At 43.6% G+C, this 27,954-nt stretch overlaps 1 protein-coding gene across 1 annotated transcript; it reads right to left on the bottom strand.

The window, feature by feature from the left end:
- Positions 1–27,883, bottom strand: PIGQ (phosphatidylinositol glycan anchor biosynthesis class Q). The gene is made up of 11 exons (XM_063314725.1): positions 27,795–27,883; positions 23,058–23,752; positions 16,016–16,147; positions 13,744–13,864; positions 11,230–11,356; positions 10,146–10,299; positions 8,367–8,478; positions 6,250–6,330; positions 5,437–5,551; positions 4,328–4,389; positions 1–2,176 (listed from the first exon to the last, which is right to left on the bottom strand). Exons 2-11 carry the CDS (start codon positions 23,723–23,725, stop codon positions 2,024–2,026), a joined length of 1,725 nt encoding a protein of 574 aa, XP_063170795.1. The 5' UTR covers positions 23,726–23,752; positions 27,795–27,883; the 3' UTR covers positions 1–2,023.
- Positions 27,884–27,954: the final 71 nt, after the last annotated feature.

Below are 27,954 nucleotides of genomic sequence, written 5' to 3' on the forward strand. Positions count from 1 at the left end.
TACTTTTCATGGAGTTTATTCTAAAGCAGCCTTTCTTAACTCAGGGCCCTCATGCATGCTGGAACTACAACTCCCAGAATTCCTAGCCATCACAGCCACAGGGCATCAAATGCAGACCTCAGACTGTAAGACTAGGAACCTTTTTCTCCATGCCAAGGTGCCCATGAGTGCATAGTGTGACAAAGCTAATTATGACTGCCACATTAAGCAAATACACCAGGTTCAGCCCCATCCTCCCCACACCAGGAAGCTGCCATGAGAGGTTCAAAGCAAATGTGCATCTTATATATGAAATATAATTAACCAATAGAATAGCTTAAAATCTGTTTTTAAAAAGTACCAAATATCCAGATGCACGATTTGCTGGGTATTCTAATCTTCATCAAGAAAGGTTTCAAGATAATAAACAACTCAATAATATAAGAAATATTTGGGAGCCTTACCCCTGGCCTGGACACCAATTTGGCTTTTACAAACACAGAAAGCATTTTTTCCCAACCTGGGGTCATCCTACTTTGCTTAGGCTCAACACATTTGGAGGGCATCAAATTAGCATCAAATTAGCAAAAAATGGACCTCCTGGAACAAGCCTGCACTGGTACTTTGGCACATTTTAGTAACAATTAAAAATGAGTGGAATACTTTTCTATAAGCATTGTGACAAACTCGGTGGTCTGCACTTTTGAAGAAGCTATGAAAGAGAAGGAAAAGTTTGCAAGGGGGAAAAAAAGACACACTGTGACTTGAAAAAATATTTACATAATTTTTCAGACAGTAAATAACTGGTTCTTAAATTTATTATTAAACTTGTACGCCACCCGACTCCCAATGACTGCGGGTGGCTCACAACATGATGACCATCTTGCATAATTTGCCACAGACTGGCTAAATTCTATAGCTAGTCCTTGCATTTCTTAACATTGAAGTAATAGCTGATGTGGCCCTTCCTAAGCATATTGTGGTAACGGTAATTTAATCCCTTGCCCTCAATGAGATTGTAGTCTGAATAGTTCCTGCCTGCCCTGCCATGTGTGTGCGACTTGCAAGGGGAGAAAAACTGCCATTGGCACCAATTACGGCTTTCTCCCTATGGCCCAAAGCAGATAGGTGGGCAAGTGTTCAAGGGGCAACTTGGATCAGGAATTAAGGGTTTCCTCACCCATGCTAAAGGGCTGATGCAGCTTACCTTGCTTCTGGCCCCCCCTGCTGGCTATTGCAAAAGAAAAATCTTCTGTGTAGGAGGAACATGTCAAAAGCTGAGTCTAGATTTTCCAAAATTCTGTAAAGAGCCCAGCTGAAAAGACCGGTCTCCATTGTCCGGAATCCTGCTACCAATAATGGACAGTAACGGCTTCCCCGTTCACTTCTTTCCAAAGGGGGAACAGTCAGAGGTGGCTGGGAAGCACTGGGGGTCTTGCCGAGGTTCCCAGAATTCCAGCAAGCACTCTCTAGAGCAGTGTTTCTCAACCTTAGCAACTTTGAGATACGTGGAATGCAACTCCCAGAATTCCCCAGCCAGTCATGTTGAAGTCCACATATCTTAAAGTTGCTAAGGCTGAGAAACGCTGCTCTAGGCGATCAGCAACACCTTCACAGAAGGAGCTGCGGAAAATGGCACGTTCAGCGCAGGGGAAGGGGGGGGCTCTTGAGAAACAGAACCGTGCGCCGGTTACTACAAAAGGTGGGGGGGCTGCCTTGCAGAATCACAACACGCCCCAAACCCTTTTCTCCAAGGCACAGCAGGTTACTGCGGCGATTCTGCGCCCTGATGTTTCCAGTGAAGCAGTTCTGATGCCAGGTTAAATCAGATGACATGATCAAAAAACGAACAGCTCATGGTGGCAGTAGAGTGAGGGATTAATTGACTCCGTAGGAACGTCCTACCTTCGAGTTCTTGGCGAAGGAAGTAAAAACAAGGTCCAGTCGGTAAGAGCTGTTTCCAAGGGGCCTTAGCATGAAAAGTGGCCTGTTTCTCCAAGGGGTTCTCAGGGCTCCCTGGAGTCTCTCTTGGTTGCCCCCCGACTCAGTCTTGCTTCTCTTCCTTATGCTTCCAAGGGTAAATGAGCTCTCCAATGAACAACTTCTTGCACAGAGAAGCCCAGGAGTCCTTGGGGTAGCAGCTGTATGTTGGCAGCCTGTACATCTGCACCACCCGGCTGTAAGTGAGCGGGTTGATCTGGTAGGTTGAGAAGATGGAGGAAAGACATTCACAGTGAGTAAATCTGGACTCAGGCAAATGATGTCCTGCAAAATCACAACTGCAGCTCCTGCACGTTGATCTGGAGGTGTGGCTGTGTCTTCCCACCTAAAGACGTTCTGCTTTTGGAATCTGACCCCAAACCAGCCTTGAAATTAATCTATTTCTTAACAGTTTGATGATTCAGCTTTCCACTCTTAGAAAAAGAAGCACGAATTACATAATAAAACCAAAACACACGAACCGAAATAGTAACCCAAGTAAATCTCTTATTATAACTCCACAAGGAAGGAAGTGCGGCAGAGACAGGAGCAAGTTTTTTACAGAAGGAGTCCACTGAAAACAGCCCAAAGCGTTTTCCTTCGAGGACATGGCACTCAGCAGGTTAATATTTCTACACAACAGAAGTCAGTTGACTCTGTTAGCAGCGCTATCCCCACACGATATGGTATGTCTTCTGGCCCTGATCCAGCAAGCCACTTCCATATAAGCTTAGCTCAGCATTTGAGAACTGAGCTGCATTCAAATTGAACCCAGTCTAAAATAATGCAGCCAAACCTGTTTTTTTCTTGCCTCCCCTAGCACATGGAGCCTAATAATTAATCCAAAGAAGTGGCTTTCAACTGGCACTTTGGTCAAATTGCACAGAAATCTGGAAGTGACTTCTGTGCGGCTTCACAGGATGCCAGATGAAAGCTTGATCCAATAAGGAGTGTCTCCTCTTTGTCTCTGCATTCATCTGGCGGTTGCCCTTGAAAAAGCAGTGGGACATTTGCACACACATACAGTTCCTTTTAAAGACATCAGGTCTGAAAGCCGAGGCCCGTTTTTCACACCTTCTAGACACTTGCAGATCAGAAAAACTGGTGGAAAGCTTTTAAAGGGAACATCTGTAAAACTTGATGGGCCTACCTACTGCGCACACATCCTTGGTGCCCTCGATGTGTAAGAGGTAAGAGAAGTACCTGCACTGGCGTCAGTAACAGGCACTATGCTGCTTAATCAAATATATTGTATCTTGAGATTAAGGGATTGTTCTAAAGGTTTCACGGATAAGGGAAATGTCAAGAAAGCACGTAAAGCAGTCAGAGGCCGTTCCAGACACAAGTGAGAGCAGCAGTGGGGAAAAGTACTTGACCACAATAGTTTTAGGTGGCACACCTGGATGACTTATTACAGGTAGCCTCTCTGGGAACGATTTAAAATAAATTAACACCTACCAGGAATATGTTGGGGTATAAGAGAGGAGGGGGAAGGGGGAAAAGGCTATGGGCTGTTTTGGAGGTAGGGAAGTTTTATTTTTTTTTTTTGCAAGATTCAGGGTCAGTATGAACCCAGGCAACCAGAAACAGAGAGGGAGGCAATGCTAAGAGATACCGACTTGTGGGCTGGCACCGCTGCCTGGTCCTTGGAGAAGCACCAGTGCCTAACCCTAATTTTAACACTAATGAGTAAGGTTTTTGGAAGGACATCTTTTTGCGGCTTCTCACGAACATGAAGTTGCCTTTGAGAAACGGAATTCCCTCAAAGTATTTTTAGGTCTATGAGAAGGCTATTTTTAATGAACACCTATTTTTGCTGGCTTGCTGCGTCTGCTGGGTCTGGCTACGGCCTCCCGAAGAGGCACTAAGTGAACCGCTACTGGGATCTCTATGGATTCATCGGATCTCCAACAGACACCCTTCTCTGGCTTTGAGCCAAGCACGCACAGTACACTGGGGAGGGTTCCTCTGGTGACATTCACCCAGGCCTCCTCCCTGTGTAGCTTTTATTCCTAGGCAACTGAAGATGCTACTGACATTCGTATTTGTTAGGAGGTCCAAACTCTGCAGTGACTCAGTGACTGACTCAGTGATAAAGCTGTATTAATCCTGGCTGCTCGAATCCAGATGGCCACTAGATGGCCCTAGAGAGAGACAGCCTAGGTCAATTCTTACAGTCCTCCAATTGTGATAGCCCCACTCAGTGGAAACAACACAGCAGCCCCTCCATTCAATCCCAGAAGGACACCAGGAAATAGCAAATGAAGCATGTGTTTATTCTGTGTGTAGATGGGTCGGAGGAGTTGCAAGGTATTCTGAATATGAGGACGCTCCCCCAAAGAGACCTCAAAAAGGTACGCAGATTTACCTGCATTAGAAGGCGAAGAGGCTTGCCAGCTTCCTGCTCCAGAACTCTGAACTTGACCCCAGCTGAAAACACACAAAACGAAAGCAGGTGTGGGAAGGGAACAGTGAGTTTATTGACTGGTCGCTGTGGCGAGATGGGGGAATTCTGTAAAAGGGGCCCAAAAGGCCAAACTTGGGTCTTAAAAAGAGAGAACAACAGAGGAACAAAAATCTAGCTTTCCCATTTACTCTACAGGTTTAAATGTATCCATGTTTGTTTATATGAGTTTATACTCCAAAGTTTGGTTATATGCCACCTTACAGTCAGTTAACTCAACTCACTCAGTGCAAGATTTCAGACACATTTAAGCTATGCTTAGGGGCAATACCCAGGGCCGCAACTGGGGGGGGGCAAGTGGGGCATGTGCCCCAGGTGCTGCGCTGGGGGGGCGCCGAAATGAGCACTGGGGGGGCGCCGAAATGGGTGAGGAATGCATGTTTGCCCCGGGTGACAGAGACCCTGGTTGTGGCCCTGCTCACCTCGCTTGCCAAAATCTGCATTTGCAGCAAATCATAGGCTGTCAGGGGTTCTTTTAACCACCATTTGCTGAGCTAGCCATAATGGCCTGGTTCATATTCCCACATTGAAATTATAAAGGAACTGTCACGCTACGGCTTAGCATTATCTGCAAACCGCTGTGTGCCATTTTATTTGAACCCACAAACTATAGCACACAATTGCCCACAAACCAGGACTAGAATTGTCCAAAGCCAAAGGACTAACAAATTATGGCTTCTTCTAGCCAGCACAGGAAGGGGAAAATCACTCCATGTCAGGGGAGAAAAGGAATCCACACTGAGTTGTCTAAGACCATCATTCAGAAGTCTGTTGAGCGAGTTCTGGATTCTTTTACAATCCACATTTTGAATGTTTTTCCTCTTTTTGCTACTCTAGTGAGCTGGAATTTACAGGACTTAACAGCCTACCAGTAGCAAGTTAATTCTGCATCCAGTTAGTGTATTTGTGTGCCATTGATTCCTGATTTTAAGGGCATATGATCAACATGGACAGGACTCTGGGCAAAATTTTCAACCCCGCAATCAACTTCTTACCACAACAACAGAGCTTACAGGCAAGTCTGTAGCCTCGACAGAGCCGAAGAACAACGGAATAAAAGGGCAGTGAGTTGATGAGGTCCACCAGGAGATGGATTATGCCTTGCACAAGTACCACCAGTAGACGGAGCTATAGGGAAAGATTTGCTTCTGTTAGACCTTGGTGATAGCATTCACTGGCCAATGACATCTCAGGTTGAAACTTGGCAAGTTCTACAATCAGGCAACAGTATAAAGTTTCCATCAGTTCTGTACTGCTGAAACTAGTCTAGTAAGTGACTACCATCTGGGTTTTTCTCTTGCACGCCTAAACCTTGCATCCTGTCATGCAAACAGATGCTGTCAGTAAAGCTGAGTGAGTTAGGGATTAGAATCTGTCTGCAGCCTACCCATAACCTCAATGCCCTACCTACTGGGCATATTAGAAGCAAGGGCGTGTATAATAGGACTCTGCAGCAATTTTGAAAACAAAAAAAGTGTTTTTGATTGCACAGTGATAGGCATGAAGGACATGTCTGCGACTCCTTAACTCAAATCCGTCTTTTCCTGGGATGCAGAGGCCAGCCACACAATCCTAGAAAAAGATGCAATTCCTAACAGGAGATGCAGACAAGTGGCAAATGATTGCTCTTGTGTGCCCCAAAGCATCATTTTGGCTTTGAATTCAAAGACTGCATACCTCTCTCAACCATCTGAACTGACTATTTAATTCTGTTGAAGTATCTTGCTTTTAACAACCCTTCCAACTTTTTACATTGGTCCGAATGCAACCATATAGGGAAAAAAAACCCCTTAGTAATACATTAATTCCAGAAAAAGCAGACTCACCAGAGTAAAAACTAAGTAGTACAATGCAGTTGTGGGCAGCAGAAACAACAAGATGGTGAACAGCAAAGTGCCAATGAATAACTGGAGAAGAACAAAAGACATAATGCCAGCTAATATTATCAGAGATTAACAATAAACAGAAATTTTAGAAATGGTGGTAACACAAAGCTGCACATCTCCGTACACCCAAAAATTAACATTTCCTAATTTATCTTAACCTTGACACAGACCATTATGTTTTTATATAATCTAGATTTAATAATATGTTAAAGGGCTGAGCTTCCTTGATATTAGTATTGGTCATTGGAACTAACAGAGCTTCTTCCTTTTTTCTCTTTTTCTTTCTCTGTTCTCAGTTTGTTTTATTATTTGATTGTATATATGTATGTGTTTATCTAAATCTGATGGCTGCCCAACTCCAGTATTATTGTTGTGTTGCGTTTTTAAATGCTGGTCAAAGACCGTAATAAAGATATTTGAATTTGGATTTGTTTTTTTTTAACTGTTAATTATTAATTTTGTTTGGAAAAGGGGAGAAATGATTCTCTATTAGAGGGGATCAACCCAGAGTTTTCACGCAGGGCACAAATGACCAGGCTCAAGTTATCCCAGTTTGCACACATTATGCAAAGATCCAGCTCTCTGGAGAAGGCTCTGATGCTGGGAAAGATGGAAGAAAAGAGAAGAAGAGGACAACCAGCAGCAAGGTGGAGGGACGCAGTTACAGTGGTGATGGGGGCACTGTTGGAAGACCTGAAAGACCAGGTTAGGGACAGATCCTCCTGGAGAAAATCTATCTGTGTGTTTGCTAAAAGTTGACACCGATCTGCTGGAACATAATCAATCAATCAATGAATCAGTGAGATGGGAAGGAGCTGGTCAGGAAGAAAGATGCCACTGGTTACGTGATTTTAAATTGGTAAGGTATTAAATCTATGAATATTGACAATGGCTATACATTTTCTCTCACACCCTCTGAACATCAGGAAAGACAGAATCTAACCCAAGCTAGGAGAAGAGGGCATTGTAGTAATGCTATGGTTTGGAGTAGGTTTTCTGTTGATGTAGCATCATGTTGTGGAGACAAGAAAACACAGGCATCATTCAGGTAGCCTCAGGAAGATCAAAGCAAAAGTTCATCAGCCGGAAACCATGTTTTCTTCTCGGGAAGAACGTAACACTGGTGACACCTCCTTGCCCAGGGGAACGCCTCTCAGAGAAGAGCATCAGAACCACTTGAGAAAGTTTAAACAACCAGGGAGAAAAGCAGGAGGAGAGAAAATGTCATCTGCCCACCTGCTCTTCTAGTGATCTCTGTCTACAGGCTGACCAAAGAACAGGCTCAGAGGTTTCTCAAGACCTACTCCTCACTCCTTTCCTTTCAGGAAACTTAGCGGAGTCGGGAGCCTAGCTGCTGATCATGCGGTTGCCTTGACATTTAACATGGGGTAAAAAAGCAAAAAAAAAAAAAAAGCACAGCGCTTTGTCGCATATAAATAAATAACCCCCACCATCCTGTTGGAAATGTGTGGGCCCGGCTCCCATCAAAAAGCCCATGAAACGCGGGGGGGGGGGCTTTTAATAGAAACACAAATCAGCAGGTAACTATAGCAACACTGTTGGGTATGGCTGTAATTATTTGGTGTCTTTGACTCAAATTGCTTCCCTCCCTACCGCCAACCCATTATCACGCTGGTGCCATGTAAGTGCTTTGACTTACATGGCACCAGGCACCTGCTGCAGGGGTCTCTTAAGACGGAGCCCCCTTCCGCTATAATTGTCTGAAAATGGGCCAGGAGAGAACGGTGACATTCAGGGCTCGGTAATAAACAGGCTGCATCTGGCAATGAGTGTGCCTGGACTTGTGTGTTCCTGACATTCACCAGCATTCACGGTGTTCAAGATGTTTGATGGTTCCCTACCATGCACAGAGAACGTAATTGTGGCTATTTTGTTCCTTCCTGATACATCAGTAACCCTACAGACTCATTGCTGCTGGGAATAAAAAGCAAATCAAACCCTTTCCAAATGCACCTGGAAGTGTGTTGGTGAACACACCACCGCTGTGCACCGCTATCGCCACCAGCGCTCCGCTCGGGTCCCCAGAGAGCCTCTACCTGGTCTAAGTCATAGGAGCAGGAATCCACCCGTTGCCTCAAGACATTCCACTTCTTGCCACGGAACAGGCGCCACAGAGATGACAAGCCATAAATCTTGAAGCAATACAGCCTAAGTCCAGAGGAGGAAAAAAAGAATCAGGACTGCTCTGAAATAACGCCCCCCCCCCCGACCTCTATCTACAGGCCTTGTTCTAGTGGGGTCCATTCAAATAACAGGGGCTAAGAGCTTCTCCTTTCTACGTGAGGCTGCCCTTGAAGGTGGTCTGGAAACTTCAGTTAGTGCAAGATCCTGCAACAAGCTTAGAAATGAACCTGGGTTTTAAGAGCATCTTATGCCAGTCTGATACCCTGGTGGTTTTGTGCCCAGATTTTGGCTGCACAATTTAGGTTATGTGCTGGGTCAGTGTTTCTCAACCTTGGCAAGTTTAAGATGTGTGGACTTCACCTCCCAGAATTCCCTAGCCAGCCATGCTGGCTGGGTAATTCTGGGAGGTGAAGTCCACACACCTTAAAGGTTGAGAAACACTGCTCTGGGTCCTGCCAAATGGGTGATCAGGGTTAGGACTGCCCACTCCTGAAATAGGCACTTGGGTGGGACAGTGCTTGTAAGAGGAATCTTTAGGAATCTTTAGCCACGAGACACAGCTGCAGTTGGCATAGGATTTATCTATGTATTAAATTTATTTATTTATTAAATTTATTTATTTATTACATTTATACGCCACCCATCTCACTGTATAAGTGACTCTAGGCAGCCTACAATTGAAAAAGAGAGTTAAAAAGTCTTAGAAAAATATACAAAGTTAAAAAGATGGAGAGACCATACTCAACCCACCAACCACCCCCAGGGCTGCATACAACTATTGGATCCCCAAGCTAGTTGGCAGAGCCAGGTCTTGATGCTCTCGTGGAAGGCTAAAAGAGTGCGGGCTAACCTCACCCCAGGAGGCAAGACGTCCCACAGGACAGGGGCAGCAGCAGAAAAGGCTCTCCTCCTGGACCCCGCCAGCTGGAATTCTTTAACTGACAGCAATCGTAACATGCCTCTCCTGCCGGGCTGGGTGGGCCAGGGTGATGTAATTGGGATGAGGATAGCAATAACTTTTCCTACATATGTATCTACTGAAAATGGAAAGTTGTGTGGATTGGCTGCTGGGCTTAGCAAGGGTAATATGAGATCTTTGGGTCAGGGCAATGGGGAGAAAACAGTCTGAGAACTAAATGACATATGGGAAAATTCTCACATGTGTAAAGTGGCCTAACAATGCGATTCCCAGGACTTCCTATGCTTTCCCAAAGAGTGGGTTTGTGTTTTAGTTTGTTTTTGCTACTTAAAAAAAAACTTCTCAAGTGGAAATCAGTCCATAAAGCAGGTTCACTAATGAAAGGATGGGGAATTGGATTCACCAGCAACTATTAGCTTGTTTCTTTGCTGCTGAGGCTAATATTGGCTTTTTCGTATTTTGGCGAGCATAAGCTTGTTGGACAGATGCAAAGGTGACACGGCAGTCTATGTTTGGGACGTTTCAGGTTCTGCTAGAAGATACCTAGGAAATATATTGTCTGGATCTGGATCTGGATCTGGTGATGCTTGTATGTTTGCTTTTGATTTATCAGTAAGTTGAGAATGATATTTTTAATCTGTCTTGTTTTTGTCCACAACCACATAAAACAATTTTGTCCACAACCACATAAAACAATCTCCCATTTTATAGAAGGTGAGCAGACAGAGAAAAGAAAGCCTTTGCCCAGTAGCAGTGAGCCAAGCATACTCACCTGGCTCCATAGACATAAAAACAGTAGATGTGGAATGTCAGGAGGGCAATGATGTCGGAGAGGATGGAAAGGGCCACAGTCAGGCCAAGGCAAGCGGACAAGCCAACATACCACAGGATTTTCTCAATGAATGGAGACATCAGATGGATATAGCCTGAACAGTGGGAGAAAGGAAACAGCAACGCTTAAAAAGAGCACCTTCCCTCTTTAATGAGAGTTGCTACAAATCATCCCAAAAGATTAATTTTCCATCCCCCACCAGGACAAAGATCCAATCTCTCACAAACTGAGAATGGAAATGGCCCCCATAAGGTTATAGCTTGTTGGAAACAAATGAAAGCCGCTACCTGAATACAACTTACTATGCCTGTCTGAGAGTACCTTGGACAGCAAGAAGAACAAATAATTCAGACGATGTAACACCAGGCTGCTTACCGGAAGCACTAACAGTGAAGCTAAAACTTTGAAAGGCAACAGAAAAAGAGACTGAAAGGAGAAGAGTTGGCTAGATACTATCCTTGATGACCCAACTCTGAGCCTATAAGGATGTAAAGAAACAGGCAATCCTGGTGAAATAATGTCCATCAGCTCATCAAAAGTTTGGGATCACTGAACAATGACAACAATAAATAAAACATAGCCTCAAAAGACAAACCTTTTATATCTCAATCAATCAATCTCAATCAACTACATATCTCGCCAACAGTACAAAGAACAAACAAGTGTGAACCCCGTAAGAGAATAGCATGTGCTTGTTGGATATCAAAGACAATTGCAAAGCAACATAGACAAGACTGGGACACACAGCCCATAGGCGTCACGTCCTAGCCTCAGATATTAGGCTCCTAGTTCCAGAGCAGAGCTTCTAGAATCTCTACAAGAGGCTCATCATTCGCAGACACATTCACATGTGCTCAATTCTTGCTTTCTCCAGCCTGGTGCCTGCCAGCCAACCAAGTCAATGGATCAAGGATAATAGGGTTATTTTGTAGTATAAAATATCAGATGGCATCAGCTGGTCCTTCTTCCCTGGCACAAAGGGTTTGGTTACACATCACAGACAAAGCAACAAAAGGGCACTTACTAATCCAGAGGTGGATGTGGTAAAGAAAAAAGCGGCCCAGCACTTGATCCAAAGCTCTGTTCATTTTTAAACCAGCTGGCACACCCATCAGCCACTGAAGGAGGTTCTGGAGCTGCTGGGCAATATGCTGCCAAAAGGGAAGAGGTCATCAGCCACAGTTAGTGCGAAACCGTTTGATCGTGCGTGTAAAGCGTGACCTTCAGAAAAGCTAAAATATCCTGAAAGGTTTTGTTCCCTTTTCCTTCATGGAAGGAAAATGCATTGGAAGCATCACATATGTTTAAATCACCCAGTGATCTTTGCCAGTGAGATTTTGCCTTCCGCATTCATGTATACCGGGCTAGCCACAGTTCAACTGTGAAAGCAGGTTAGGATACTGTTTCTCGGAGTCTGGTTCAACCGAAGCCTCCCTGAGTTTACTCTCACCTGCTGGCTTACAATTTAATACACTGAGTGAACCCAGGTCCTGCTAATTGTGCCTCAAGGATTGGATTATATTTTTCTTAAGCATTCGGTTTTTAATTAATTTCTGTATCAGGTATATAGACCACGCAGAGTCAGCAATGACTAGAGCAGCCTTCAAACCCAGTAATTAAATAAGCGAGCGAGCGAGTAAATATATCAAATCACATCACATTAAGTATTCTGTGTACCCCAAGCCATAAGAAGACCAAAGCACTATTATTACATCCTTGCCACCCTTACTTATCCTTTCCAGACAGGAGTGGTGATGCTTTGGGCAAGCAAGGTAAATAAAGCTCAAATTCCTTCCCACCTACCCTGTGCAACAATCTCAGCTCTTTGAGGTAGCCCAGACAGGAAACCAAAACATGAGTACTAACACTACCTTTACTGTAAGGTTATGGTAAAAGAATCTTGCAAGCCTGAAAGCATTTTCCCCCTCCCTTGCCTTTATCCTTTATCCTCCTCCTCTTCCTCCTCCAACTAGGGAGGGTCCCTTCTGAGATGCTTTCTCCACCTCCATTCTTGCTGAGGGCTGAGATATCTCTTATCTGACCCTTGTCTAGGCTGCAGCTCTTCCTCCTCTCTCCCAGAGATATTCTCACTGCCCATGACAAATGCTGCACCATCAGTATCTACCACACCAACAGTGTAAATTTTAACCCTGAGAAAATCCATGCAGCCACTGGTGAGTGAAAAACGGGCAGGCAGAGAATTCCAACCTGCTTGGATTCATATAGCTAAAGTAAAAACAAACATGACAATCAGCCCTTTTCATGTGGCAATTCTATTTGCACTTTATTTGGAAGTGGGTGTAGATGCTGATGGGTAGCACAGTTACTGTGAAAGCAGCAGATGGTCAGCTGGACTGAGGGAAGAGTGACTTATTTGGTGCCCAGTGACTGGAGGGGCTAAGGAGCATTGATGGGAACGGAAGCAAGAGAGGCAGGGGGGAGGAGAGCCAAGGAATGCAATTTTACACAAGGGACGTAATTTTTTATCCCAGTTTAAAATAAACCAATTCAGTATTTGGCTACAGATCATACACTCTTGTGATTTATGGCCTGAAAGGTCATGTGTATTTTTGCCACACGGCTTTTAGGAGTCAAAAGCCACAAGAATTCATCATAGTAATAGTAATAATATTTTCGGGGGAGATGGGCGGTGATGGAAATTTGAAATATAAATAAATAAATAGCAATTATAATTCCTCTTTCTGATGCCTGGCTGGGATCTAAAACAATTCAGCATCATGGCTGACTTCCATCAGAGATTTTACTTAAGAGATTTTCCTTAAGATAAGTAATAAAGAAACTGTGATGCTTTTATAAAACAGTGAATGACATAAAGCTCTTCGACTGAGGTATTTTTTTTGGCATGAACACTGAAATTCCTGATGGCTGTTGCTCTGCATGTCAATCCACAGTGATATAGAGGTCACACAGCCTTTGGATGCAATCCAGGAGAATTACTTGAGCCTGGATCAGAGGGGAAGAAATCTGAAGTAGTCCAAGCCTTTAGCTACAATTATTAAGTGTATCTGATGTCAAGAGAAGAGGCTCGAGATGGAAAGCCAATGGAGGTTTCCTGTGCACTAGCTAACATGGGGCACAAGTCATTAGAAAGTTCTCCTGCCCATGCTCCACTGAAGCAAAGGGGGTGGGAAGGTGCCTATATCTTTGAACCAGCATCCAAATAATGATTGCTTACTAGATGAGAAAGCTGGTCTGCTCTCTATTGCACTGCAGCTCTTCCACTCAGCATGGTAAGAAGGAAGCTTGAATGACTCATCACCATACCCATGTGGGGTGGACACTGATTATATGCACACATAATGTTAAGCCAGGGGAGAATTTAAACCAAGATTTGCTAAACAAGCTGTAGTGGCCTAGTTCATAGCCACAATGGGTGTCACATTATAACCAAGCCACACAATGGCTCAGCTGGGTGGGTGAACCAGGCCACTGTTTCAGTTTTAAGAGACTTCTCCAAGTATAACGCCACCAGGTTGGGAAAGACAGAGTTAGCATATGATGCACTGAGAAAACTTACATCAGCCACTGGGACAAGGGCACCGGCAAGATAACCAATCCAGTTCTTCTGATACAACCAGGACATGAGAAGGATACCCAGAGCCACATCAGTGAGGAGAGAGACAAAGATATTGGCTTTTCTGCACATATGAGAACATTGTTTGCCATGTCAGGTACAGTTAAATGTCACTCAAAATACAGACACATCCAAACTTTTTTTTAGGATGAGAACCAAGTTTACACACTGCACACACCATTATTTCTTGAATAAGGCACCATCGGCTAGGTTTTCCCGCTACACCATAAACCAGTGTTTCTCAACCCTGGCAACTTGAAGATGTGTGGACTTCAACTCCCAGAATTCCCCAGCCAACTTGGGGAAATCCACACATCTTCAAGCTGTCAAGGTTGAGAAACACTGCTCTAAATATGCAAGTGACATAAAGGGAAAGGCAGAATCCAGGAGTTCTCAAAAGGCATTAGAGATTTCTGCAACCATGCGGAGGGCAAGGGCAGGTGCTGTACAGATATTCCCCACAGCTGTGCCAGTGTTGGCTTGCCAGCCTTGTTTCCTGGGCAACTCCCTCTTGCTAGATAGAAATGGAAGTTGTGTGGGCAGTGATACGGGGGCAGCAGCGGAAAAAAAAAATTCTAGCCCAATGTGACTTTCTCAGGTGTGGCAGCATAAAACATAAACACAATGGAACAGCATGTTTCCAGAAACAATGAGAGCATACCCACACGCACAACTATATTTTGGGAAACAGAATGTTCCATCTCACTTATAAAAAACCTTCTTTCTTCACACATATACAAAGTCAATACCACAGTATCACGATAGTACTTTTTTCTCCCCAGGGAGTTCTTTGCACATAAAGCAATTGGGAAATCGAAGTCCCCACTACATGATCATGTCTTAGGCTTATATACTCCACTCTCTCTCTTGCGCAACCCTAAAGGGGAGGCTGACATTTTTCACATCTACTTTTACACAAACCACAGCCGGAAACAAAGGGCTGCAATTTCTTAAAATGAGCCAGGAGCAAATTTTACTTTTAGATCCCAATTTGCTCTAACCAATTACAGTTTGCTGCATATGGATGCCATTGGGAATTGTGGCTGGTCTAAAGGCGGAAGCAAACATTGTTCACCTCTCTGCAGATGAGCAAATAGAAGGAATGGGATAGGGGGACCTCAAGCCCAAGATTCATGCAATCAAACTAACATAACAGGAAACTATGGTTTCTCATTCAACCTGGATTGGCCTAAAGGTTATCTGGTGAGGAATCCCTGCAAGTTAAGAGTCTTTCAGAGAACACACTCAAGTTATATTGGGTGTTAGGCAAACCAAACACTTCCTTAGAATTGCTCAGTGCAGGGGAAGGTTCCGTATTTCAAGAACAGCTTCCTCAAACACATTTCCTTTGGATATATACATTTTACCTGCAAGATATTGCTTAGTCAGGAAAGAAGGATGAATCAGTACTGGAAGGATGAATCAGTACTGATGGGGAAGAGGACTCTGTATTGCTCTGCAGTTACATTGGATAATTATAAGCTAAAGCTGAAATTATGGGGGTTTGGGCAATTTTCCCCAACCTGGCACCTGCTAGGTATAGTAAATGGATTGTTTTATTTGTATAGCATTTACGCCATAAGAAATTAAAAATTACAGAAACATTGGTCAAGCTGTCTAGGAATTTGAGGAGTCGTAATGAAACACATCTGGAGAGAAGCCAGTTTTGAAACATCTAGAGAGAAGCAAGTTAGAGAAGTCTGGTTTAAGGATTAGGGAGAAATGCATGTTCTTCACTAAGGAAACAAACCAACCTGGGCCACAATATTGTGCAAAGAAAAAATGAAATTTTCAGTTTGTATCAATGAAGCACAATTGGCCTGCTCTGCATATTTTCTTATACAGTTGCAGGGAGGGGAAGGAAGTATAATGGATTAGACCCCTTGATCCAGATCTGTGGCTGCTGTGATCTGTCTCCAGGTTTGCAAATGACTTAAAGGCTACGAGAGCCAGATTTTCTTAAGCTGAAATTGTATTCAACTGTGTGCATCACGAGTCTCCCATCTATCAGTTTACATAAGCCAATGGCGGGTGGGGGAGAAGAAGAGCTCATGTACCTTTTGGGCATTTTTAGAGTAGCTTTTTGGATCTCAGCCAACCCTAATAATAGCAAGTGGGATAAACAATGCATACTGATGCAAATGTAATATCTTTTGATATCTGTCACGCAGGCTACCAGGACACAGAACTTTTATTTATGCAGCAGAATGTTTACCTCATCAGCTGGGTCTGGTCTGGAGCTGCCTTCTTGCTGCTGATGATTTGGAGGTGGTGGAACCGATGCCTCAACTGCTCACAGGTTGAAAGTTTGCTCCAGATGAAAGACAGGGGCCAAAATGTCAGTGCCCTGGGGAAAAGACAAACAAACATGTTCCCCAATGAAACCAACACTGCTCACGAAGGATAACCCTACCTCTCAGAACTTCCTTCTCAGAAAGCAACATATTATTACTTTTGGTGCTAGGCAAAAGCATGTTTATTTCTCCAGGCCAGTGTTTCTCAACCTTGGCCAACTTTAAGATGTGTGGACGTCAACTCCCAGACACTTGGACAATGAACTGGCATAGTTCTAGTAGTTCTGTACTATAATGACATTTCAAAACTAATGCTGCAATTTTAGATGCATCACTGTGGCATCTCCTGAAGGCCAATTTTGAGGGGTTATTTCCCCCCAATGCCATTCAATAAATTATGTCTACAAGTGTGATAGAGCAACTCCTGGAGCTAAAATCAGTGCTTGGAAGTAACAAGTGCTGTGTTTTCATTAACACAGTTTAAAGGACCTAGTATTTAATATCAGGATAGCAGAACAGATATGCTGGATAAAATACTGCGGTCTGTAAAATCAGATTACACAAGTGATATAGAAAGCAATTAGAAGATGGTACTTGCCCCCGAGAATTGAATTGATTGCTGTGGGATATACGCTGCAATAGATAAATTCTATAAGCTTTACATGCAAAGGTATAACCATCCTTTGTTCAAGCCATCCTCCATACAGTATTCTTCAATCCGATTTCAAAGGACAAGAATCCCAACAGTTCATCTGAGTCCAGATATTCCCACTAGGATTTTAGATCTCCTTCCTCTGTCATTATCCATCATTTAGACTACAAAGCCAGGAGCCAGTAGAGTGCCAGGAGTGCTAGCGTCCTTGCCAGTCACACTTTCTACTTGTCACCTGGTCAATGCCACATCTATCATTCAAAGGCATAGGGAATAACTGTGCAGCTGGTGAAAACCAAGGAGACATGGGGGGGGGGCAGCCCCCTGGGACTTTCGAGCTACGTTTCACAAAAGGTTTGCCAGGCTAAAACCCAATTCCTCACAACCCATCTCTTCCTGCCTATCCAAGAAACAAGGGGCATCCTTGTCAAATGCAATGGAGTGACATTTTTTCTCAGCTCAGCTTGCCTGAGTAATACCAGGGGGTGCTGCCAACCTCCCGTGAGCAAAATGAACACTCTGCTCTGGAATTCATTGGCCTGCTGGTGATAACATCCGAGGTGACAGAGGAAAGCACGTGGTGGTGCCCGGCTGAAGCCTTAAGAGGCTCATCTGAGCCAGCAGCAGGAGAGGTGAACTGGGAGACGCACAGAGCCACCGTTTCCTTTCTTCCCTTATTTCGGAATTACAAACGATGGGGCCTTGTAGGAGGAGAGCTGAGTTAGTCTACGGCGGCAAGAAATCAGAAGGAATCCCACAGCACCTTTGCCAACCAACACATTTTATTAAAAGGCATCGGCTTTTGTGAGCTGCAGCAAAACTCCTCCTGACTGTAAATAATGGGACTATACCTCATTACAATAAAACTTCAAAGTATATAGTAGCATGCCTGCGTTCTATTTCGCCAGCGGCTAGAAACGTATGGAAATTTTTTCTTTTTTTTTTAATTGCAGGAGGGTTGCTATCTTTAAACCATCACATCTATTCAAGTCTTTTTTTGATAGAATGGCATCCTGATTGACAAGGAAACATTTATTAAAGAAATGTTCCATCTCTCAGTTGACAAACATACTGAAGAATGTGTCAGGGTTTTTCAAACAAGAGATTGAAGCATGATTTGGAATGGCCACCCAAATTGTTGTTGCCCTGTCCTATATAAACTCAGTAATGGGGTGAAACAGGCCATACTTACTGTAAGAGGCATGAGATGACAGTGTTGGACTGACCTGGGGAGACCCAATTCCAGTCCATTCTCAGCCACCGAAGCTCCCTGGGTGACTTTGGGCCAGGCACTCTCTCTTAGCCTGACCTACCCCACAAGGTTTTTTCTTGGGGAAAAAAACAGGCAGAGAGAATGGTATGTATGCGCTCCCAGATGAAAGGTGGGATGTAAATGTTCTGAATTGGTTGCCATTTTCTTCTAAACCAGTTTGGGGTACGGGTGAAGGTGCTGGCCTAGAAACCAGGAGACTCTGAGTTCTGGGCTTTCCTTAGGCACGAAAGCTGGCTGGGTGACTGTGGGCCAGTCCCCCACTCTCAGCCCAACCCACCTCACAGTGTGTGTGTGTGTACAGGATATAACAACAACAACAACTTCCTTACTTGTTTGATGAATGAGCTTTGAACATTCCTAAATACAGTAACGCATTTGCACGTTCTAATGTGATATCTCCTATACATTGTCTATTGGCCTACAGGGCCTAACTTTTGATGCACCCTGTGTACACACACACACACACACACACACTAAAGTCTATTTCATGCCATCTAGAAGATACATGCTGTAATAACGAAACAGTAGAAAGGAGACAGGTAAAAAGAAAAAGCTAATGGGCGTTAGTAAACAAACAGCATTTTTCAAACATGGGGTTATCTAGCCTCTGAGTACAGCCTCCCCAGATACAATCCCTAGGAAATCGGTAGGAAAAAAAGAAGTTTATTTTGAGGAATGGTTGCTTATACACAATGCATGGCCTCGAGTTCATGTGGCTTGCGTTCCTCTTCTCTCTTCAGCTTGAAGAGATTTCATTTCCTCTTATTTTTCTATTTATGGGTTCAACAGGAGCATTCCACATGCAAAGGCAGTATATAAATCAAGCTGGCGTTAAAATGGTTCCATATTCCATTTAACTCGACATGTGCTGCTTACATAAAATATGGCTGCTGGAGATTATAGCCCTAGTGACTAATTTTTCTGTTCAGTTTGTCAGGATCAGACTAGAACAATTTAGCTTTTAATCTCCCTGTCCCGAGCCTTGGCACTGGGAAGGAGCAGTTAAGGAATGCAATGGATCAGATAATATTTTCAGGTTTTCTTTTTAATGCCTCCATCCTATGAATCAGCAAAAAGTAAACAGTCTTATGCCTAAACTAATTTTTTAAAAACTAGCATTTTTTGGAACCGCTTGGTTCTCTGAATGGCTAATTCCAATTTCCATAGATATCAACACTTTATTTTCATAAAACAATACATCAATCCTATATTAATGGGTGAAGGCTGCAGTCCAAAGTCAGAGAACCATTTATATGGTTTGAATAATGATTTCTGCTTAGACTGTCAGAAAAAATGGCAAGCTTTTCCCTCTAATAAGCCATTACCATGGCTCTCCAAAGCTTGGAAGTGGGTACTTTGTCAACTTTCTACAAAACTGTACGGGGTTTTGTCATTCAGGATTGTGGACTGTGTTTGGCATACACAGCATAGCAGAAGACCAATCCTAACAAGGATCAGAAATACATAAAATATTATTAAAACAGTTAAATAGAAAATTGTTAAAAAATTGCCTTATAGATGTGATCACCCAGTTCATTTAAACAACATACTGTATACCCTAAAATCCTTCCGTATTATTTCTTCTAAAATTAGAAATAACCATTTCACAGCCACCTTATCCAAAAATACTTCACAGTCAGATGCCAGTGTTCATTGCTCATTTTTTAATTCTACATTTAAAATGGACAGAATTCTGAATTAGAGAATGCAGAGCTTTTATATGACTACAGGTAGTCCTTGCTTAATGTCCATTCATTAAGTGACCGTTCAAAGTTACAACAGCACAGAATGAAGGGACTTATGACAGGTCCTCCAAGTTCTGGCCGTCACAGCACCCTCGCAGTCACATGAACGAAATTCCGGCCTGTCCGCATTTACGACTGCCCCCCTGCCGTTGCTGCCCCCCAGCTGACTTTCGTCATCTTTGCCTGCCTCCCCTCCGCTGGGTTCACCATCCTGGCCGCACGCTGAGGAGGCACCATGGAAGCATCCCTCAGGCCGCTACCAATTGGATCCTCCTTTTGCATGCTGGCCTGGGCCTCCTTTCACAAAAGAAGGACCTGGCCAGCGCACAAAAGGAGGCCAGTGCGAAAGAAGGCCCCAGCTGCACCGACGCAAAAGAAGGTGGCATAAAAGAAGGTCCCAGCTGGTAGCGGCACACAGTGCAATGGGTGTGGGCGGTGGGGGCAGCTGGCAGCAGCGGGTAGGCGGGCAGCCAAAAGGGCAAAGATGGGCGGGAAACAGGTAGGATTCACTCCACTGGCAACTGGAATGGCCAGAACCACTGTCACTAAGCAGAACGGTCACATGACATTTCGCTTAACGACCACATCACTTAGCAATGGAGTTGCTGGTACCAATTAGGGTTGTTAAGTGAAGACGACCTGTATGTTCTTAGGAACTCATCATTTCACATTTTTAACTGTTAAATGAATTTGAACAAATTAACCACAATCTCACTCTCCAAATGTAGATCATTCTGTGTCTGAAATGCACAGTCCAGAGGGCTTAGAGAATCTGAAGGCTTTCAGAAAGACACCAAAATTTTTACACAAGTAACCATAAAAGGAGAAATGGACTCAAAAGTGAATTAACAAGAGTACTGATAAAAACAGGAAAGAATGTGAATAGAATGGAGAGTTCTGGAAAACAGAGCAGTATCTCTTCTTAGTTAGCACTTTACGGTAACATCTCGCTGCAGATTCTGTCTATCCAAAAATAGCTCTATCGAGTATGTGATTGCTCATATCCCCTGTACAATTATGTTTATCCTATGTACACATTTTAAGCAATTTCTGATCTGCAAGTTCAACGTAAGGTTAGGAATGTGATGCTATAATGTTTGATGAAGCATACAAAGAACGTTAAAGGACTAATGGTTTAAAACATCACTTTAGAGAAGCCACACTGATTTTTCCTCAGCTTGTTCCAAAGTTTTATATTTGTTTCTAATGAAAAGGACCTATCCAATCATTTTGCAATTCCTCTATCTTGCATATTTCTTGTAAAACTTTCCTGGGTAAAGGCCCCACTGCCTCTGTCCAGCTCCTAAAGATAAAGTTTACAAGCAGTTTCGCACCTTTCACGAATTGTGTTATCTTTTCCTCAGAACGCACCCAAAGAATGAGCAGCGAAGTGATTATCACTTTAACGCACATCCTGATAAACACGTTTGCCACAAAACACGTCTGAGCATGCTCGGCAGGGAAGATCACAGATAAAGTTACTCTTTTAAAAAGAGAAACGTAAAGTAACCCTTCCTAACCAAGAGATGGTGCTAAAGAACAATTGAAGAACATTCTTCTCTCCCTTAAATGCACAATGAAGGTAACTGCCTCCCTCCACATCACTCTTTGAGGCCTGCCTGGTAAAGCTTACAGTACACCTTAAATATAAACTGACATCCTTTTGTAGTGCCCATTATTTTAATTTTACTGGCAAAGCTCAATTACTTCCCACTGAAAAACTGTTGCGGTGGAATGCAGTTTTGACTAAAGAATGAAGATATCATGTATAGAGAGTAGAGAACTGCCTTACTGTTGGTTACAGAATCAGAATCTCCAGCCCAGTGTATCTCAACCTCAGCAACTTTAAGATGTGTGGACTTCAGCTCCCAGAATTCTGGGCATTGAAGTCCACACATCTTAAAGTTGCTGAGGTTGAGAAAAACTCGTTTAGCCCAGTGTGTTGTCCCTGACTTTATCTCAGGAAAAGACCATTAGTTCTCATCATCCATAAGAATCCAATCCAGGATTCCCTATGTGACAGTGAGAATTCTAAGGATGTGAACAGCATTCAGGCCACTTTTTCAGCATTTCAACAATCTAACTTTCAATGAACACTTCACAAATAGCCATTTATGATCTTTGTAGCCATCTGGATTTTTTTAAAAATTTATATTTTATTTTAAACTTTGTTATGATTACTGTTTTTAATGTTTAAAGGCTTAATTTATTGTAAACCGCTCAGAGTCCCTCGTTGGGGGGAGATGGGCTGTAGTACAAATTTGAGGGAGAGGGAGAGGGAGAGGGAGAGGGAGAGGGAGAGGGAGAGGGAGAGGGAGGGAGGGAGGGAGGGAGGGAAAGAAAGAAAGAGAAAGAAAGAAAGAAAGAAAGAAAGAAAGAAAGAAAGAAAGAAAGAAAGAAAGAAAGAAAGAAAGAAAGAAAGAAAGATCAACGGAAAATGCTTTAAACAGGGCTGGTATTAGTCATCTTTATGTATGCAACAAGACTGTAGTTTTTCAAAAGGCCTTCATTCCCTCACATACATTTCAAATACATATGAAAGCTAATGGGCTTTCACTTCAAACAGATAGTAAGAATACCCCTAGCTGTAACCTTTCATGACAGCATTATTCAGTTGGAAACCTGCCTATGGATTCTGTTTTCATAGCCCAAGGGCACACTTGCTAAGGTTTGCTCGTGAATGGTTGAAAAGCTACTCTCCAAATGGAATTAATCAAGCTGCCCTTTGCCAGCTTGGAAACAAAACTTCAATCCCTCTTCCCTTTTGGCAGTACAATGTGATCCCCTTTGACGGCCTACCCAGCTCTAAAGTATAAGCTTACACAAAAAAGCTTTTTAATTTCACATCCGTTCAGAATGACAGGTGGGAGGTTTGCATTTTGCTGCTCTTCCAGGATTTTCCACTCAGAACACTGGGAGAGCTTAGCATTGATGGCAATTCAACAACATTGGGCACTGCAACTGCTAAACTACCACTTCTGAGTCAACAAGCCATTTTACTGCAAAAATCTGTTACGCACGGGGGATTTCTGTGATAGAGGATAGAACATATCAAGCATGACCTGAAGAGCACTGCTTTAAGTCCTCCATAAATATGAAGGCGCCGAGGAATGGCTGGTGAAAAGACTTTTCTTTTCCTTTGAAACTTTTGCTGCCAGAAATGCTGGTGTTTTACCAGCAAGTGAATACGTGCCCACCTCTACTAAGTGTGAACCCTCTGTCACTAGGAAACAGTGCTTTCCATGCTTTGGATTCTATAATTTTCTATCATTTTTCCCATTAATCCCACCTACCTGCTTTTACAGACGCCAGACACAAGTGAAAGGAGAAACGTTATCAGCACACATGCAGGGACAGACGCCTGTTTCAACAGTTCTACGATAATGCTGGCCTCCACGCCTTCAGACTGCCAGTGGGTGAGCTTGATGGGCCCCTCGTCATACCGATCCTTCATGAACAGCAACTGACTTTTTGCAACAGTGTCAAACACAGCAACTAGCTTGGAAGCCTCTGCCATCTTCTGATCAGAAGGAACCACACACTTGTTGAGAGGGTGAAGCTGCGATAGCATCACTTTGCGCTGGTCATAATAAACCACGATGATTTCCTCTACGTCGCTGCCGCTGGATTCCTTCTGGGTGGCAGAGCAGTTCCAAAACTTGCTGCCTTTTCCCCTGCTGAGCTGGATCCAGGGGCCCTGAGAAAAGATCGTCCCCAGGTCTCCAAGGAACCTTTCCAAACTCTGTTTTTCTTTGCTGTTAGTCCAAGAACCCAACACAGACAGTTGGACTTGGGTGGCCTGTTGCATTTTAAAGAGATACTGCTTCACCTGACCAGGAATCAAAGGGAAATGGATTACAGCCAGGATAACAACGGAGTTCTGTTCTGGAATCCATCGTCCAATCAGAAGGCCACTTTCAGCTGAAGCGCAGCAAAGAGGGAAAAAGACTTTAAACACCATGGTATGGAAATCTGAAATTTAGAAGACCTAGAGAAGAAACAGAAAAAAAAAAAAACCAAAAACAAGCTATTTATGGATCCAGGCACTAAATAGGTTAGACAGCCATCTCTCAGATATTGTCCCATTACAGGACAAAGGGAGCTAGATGGTCTCAAATTATTTTTTTCCCAACTATGAAATGTGGGTAGAGCAGGGTTTCTCAACCTGGGCCACTTTAAGATGTGTAGACTGCAATTCCCAGAATTCCCCAGCCCGCCAGGTGAGATAAAGAAACGGATATTTCTTTATATAGCTGGCATGAGAACAATTAAGTTAATTAATCAGACGATTAAACTAACAGTCACATGGACTGCCACGGTGGATTAGATTAATGAATCAGCTCAAAAGCCAGTTTCAAGTTATACTTCAGAATTAGGATTCTCTGAAAGAAGAATTGTGTAATCTATCTAAAAGCAAGCATTTCGTCTGAGATGTTGAATCAAATGCTGATTTTACTCCAAAGACACATAAAGTTGTGATTCTGATGTCACCCTGGAAATAAGAAATACGGGATAATGTGCTTAACGACCCTCATTTTTGCAGTTAAACACAACTAGGTTCTTGATGGTAAGCTTCTAATAGAGATTGCAGCTTGAATTGCCAGCATTTTCTCTTGCTGGGCTCCAATGTCTTTGGTCTGACCTCCCCCCCCCCACAAATAGTAGCTTAAGGTGTTTCATTATCACCAGCTTAATTTCTGCAGTACGGTGCTGGAGAGGAGGCACAGAACAGCAGTCATGAAACTTGTTCTCTAGGCCAGCTTTTGTACCCTCCTGGCTACTGTACCTTTTAGCAGCAATCTAGCACAAGCACACTTCGCAAGTGAAGTTCGTTCCACCACTTACCTCCCTTCTAACAAATGATTTGCTTTTATGTTTCTGCGTCGGGCGAACAATAACAAAGCAAGTAAAAAACTGGTTTTGGCTGTGGCATGCAGGAGATTCTATGAAGGACTGCAGAATTTCCTAGGTGGAAGGCATAAAGGAGGGAAAGTATCACATTATTTGGGTTCCCCATCCCAATGAACCATTCTGTTTTCGCTCTAAAATCCAAAGTGACATCAAAATCTGTGACGTGTGACCTTGGAACGAATAAATTCTTGTCTCTTTAAATAACTTAGAAATAGCAAACATAAACAACATTACAGTAAACAGGAGCTGAGACCAGAGTTTACAACATCCAGCTACCGCTGTCCTTCAGCACCATTCCAAGGTTGTTGTGCAAAACCCTTGGGGCTGTGTCCTCTGTGATAGGCCCAATCAGTGAAATGTAAATGTTGGTTTACAGCAGGTACGCTGGAAAGGAGGTATTCAGGAAAGGAAGCCACTGCTTACTTCCTTTCTGTTAAAATAAAGTACAACTGATCTCTGACATTTTGCCCTGGAAAGGGGGCAATTCATTTGCATTGAAAATGCCTCTATTTACCCAGAAAAAAATCAGCCTGTCAAATGCTGTTGCAGGAGGCAATGTCAGTTTATGGATGAATTCCCAGCCTCTTGAGGCAGAAAAGTGGTGTCTGGTTGATAAATACTCTTTACCGGCATGTGGAGTTTATGAGAAGAGAAGGGCTTCAGTTCCTGGGACGGGCCTAATTCCTCTTCAGCTCTTTCACTTATGTATGTGGGGCAGCTGTCTATGTGGGTAAATGTTGGGGGCAAATTGATCTCCTGGCTTAGGAGGGAGAAACAGCAATAAGGTTCATAGTGTGGTAACCCTCCTGCCAGCAAGCTGTAGGAGTAGCAAGCGTTGAAACACCTTGCACATCCCATTGTTTGGCTGGAGAGATCAACTGGAGCTTCCAGGAAAGCAAGACATTGGGGGGAAAAATAGACATTTGACACATTTGTGCTCTGCAGATTGTTTCCTGCTAAGTCTGCAACAAGGCTATTTTTCTGTAAAACTAATATTGGCAAGTGAGAAGAAGTGCTTAATTCTACCCAAACCTACCCATATCTATTGCAACTGAATTCCCCAGCTTGTTTTTTTTTCCCCCAGCAATAACATATTTGCCAGGGAAACCCTTCCAAGGAGAAAGTGAGCAAGGGAAGAGGTAAAAATTGCATACTGGTTCACTAAGTCTACTGTAGAAATGCCTCTTATTTTACCTTATTAGGAATACAAGGAACTGGGTATCTTACATTTTGCTTGTAATGTATACTTTAAATTTTAAATAAGTAAAAAGCTCAAAGCTCAAGGATGGAGTGCTGACAAAATGCATAGAAAACAAGACAAATCTGGAACAAGAATGCAAACAAATATAAGAGAATAAATAATAGAGCAGAACCCACTAGAAAAACACAGACATGTTTCTTAGCAACCATATACCCCTGGAAAGTTTGAGGAACTGCTTCTCAATGCAGACTTTTCTGGGGTAGCCAGAAATATCTTTTCATAGCCAGGCTAGATTTGATGGTTAGAGATAGAGAGCACTTAAAGTTTAACAACAGCATTCAAACTATAATACATAATGCATTTCCCAAATAATGTGGAGATTATTAATCTGGGAAGTAAATCTCTTCAGGTTGACAGCAACTCAGCTTTAAAGCTCAACAACCGGTTGATTCCTCACACTGATGACCCATATTAAACGTTGCCACTTGCCTATGTTTTCTCGTACATCTCTCCAACAACACGTCATTAAATATTCCACATCACATTGTACCAGACTTAGTGTTCCTTTGTTGTCTTTGAGGTATTGTCCAACAAAATGAAGGGGAGTTTGCATTACCCATCTTCTTGAAATGTTAATTTTTTAAAGTTGTTGAGACAGAAGATATTTGGAAGGCACCAGGTTTGGAAAATGCTGTTAGCCATTCCCTGGCATCTGCTTATATCTCAGAACAACTAACTACAATTCTAGCAGTTATAAATTCCAGTTGCTGGAGTGGAATAATGGAAACAAAACAAGAGCATGGTGCACAACAGCAAAAAGTCATGTGTTTAGCTGTAGATTTTAAAAAATGGTTCCTAATGAAGAATTGTCAACACCTAATCATAATAAAAATTATACCAATAATAAGTGAAGTTTTTAAGAAAGTTAAAGGAAAGCTTTTTAAAAAAGCTATTCTAGAGGATAACGTTTTACCCCTTATTTAGTAGTTGAAGAATGAGCATCTGCAAACAGAGTCCATTTGCACAACCTTCATACATGGAAGGCACTAATAAATAAATAGAGACCTGGCTGTTGATCAGGGTGGCTGAAATGCCCCACCAGATGCTAGATGTCGGTGGGATATGCGGTCTGCTGAATTCACCCCCTTGCTCTTCTTTTCTAGTTTGTTTTTTGTCCTTTTATTCTATTTATTGTAACATGGGCTGCCCAGGGTTGCCAAATTAAAAAAAAAATGCATGGCACATACCTATCCGAAAAAAGCCTTAAAAACAAAAAATTGTCTTGCAGCATAAGCTTTCAAGGACCTCAGTACCTCCCTCTCAGCCTGGGCTCACTACCTTCCTTTTCGGCAAGAGAATAAGCCCTCGACTGGCCGGGTACACGTAACCCCCTGCTCCATCAGCCCTGCTCCCCTCAAAAAACCTCCCCCCAAAGACCCCGCCCCAAATACACTCCCCCAAAGGCCCCACCCGAACATCTTCCCCGAAAGACCCTCCCCCCAAAGACCCCACCCCATTCTGGCTTAGCCCAAAGGGGACCCCAGCCCTTTTGCAACCCGCGAAAGCTTCTGCCCCTTGGAGTCCCTTCCAACGAACAGGCCGCCCTCCTGGCCCAACTGCTGCCTGTCAAGGCGCTTCCAGGACTCAACTCGGGGGCCCTCGGGGGCCCAATTCACACAACCCCCACCCGCGGGTCTGACTCCAGCGTCGGGCGACCCCACCCCCCGGGGGTTTGTACGCCAGGGTGAAAGGCCCAGCATCCTAGAGGGACCCATCCCATCGTGGTTTATTCAGCAAGCTCGGTTTAAACGCGCCGTCGCTTCGCCCGGTGCAGGAACGCAACGCAAAACAAGGGCCACTGAGTCCCCATTTGGCCCCGCTTCAGTGAAGAAACCCCACATCTGTCCTCCAAACTTACCCCCGCTCGCTTTTGCTGCCCCCAGAAACGCGGGAGAGGGAGAAAAGAGCCCGCACCGCTTGACATTCAGCCTACTTCCGGGTGCTACCGGCCGGTTGCTAGGAGACGCGGTCCCCTCCTCAGAGACGTCCGTGCCACCCTCGACTACTAGACTTCCGGC

Source organism: Candoia aspera, chromosome 14, assembly GCF_035149785.1.
Source record: "Candoia aspera isolate rCanAsp1 chromosome 14, rCanAsp1.hap2, whole genome shotgun sequence".
Classification (NCBI taxonomy): Eukaryota; Metazoa; Chordata; class Lepidosauria; order Squamata; family Boidae; genus Candoia; species Candoia aspera.

Excerpts from the sequence above, each read along its gene's own strand:
- PIGQ (XM_063314725.1), bottom strand. The coding sequence starts at position 23,725 with ATGGTGTTTAAAGTCTTTTTCCCTCTTTGCTGCGCTTCAGCTGAAAGT. Across the intron at positions 16,148-23,057 it reads TCTGGCGTCTGTAAAAGCAG|GGCACTGACATTTTGGCCCC; the intron begins GTAGGTGGGATT and ends TCTTTTCCCCAG. Across the intron at positions 2,177-4,327 it reads CTCTTCGCCTTCTAATGCAG|ATCAACCCGCTCACTTACAG; the intron begins GTAAATCTGCGT and ends TCAACCTACCAG.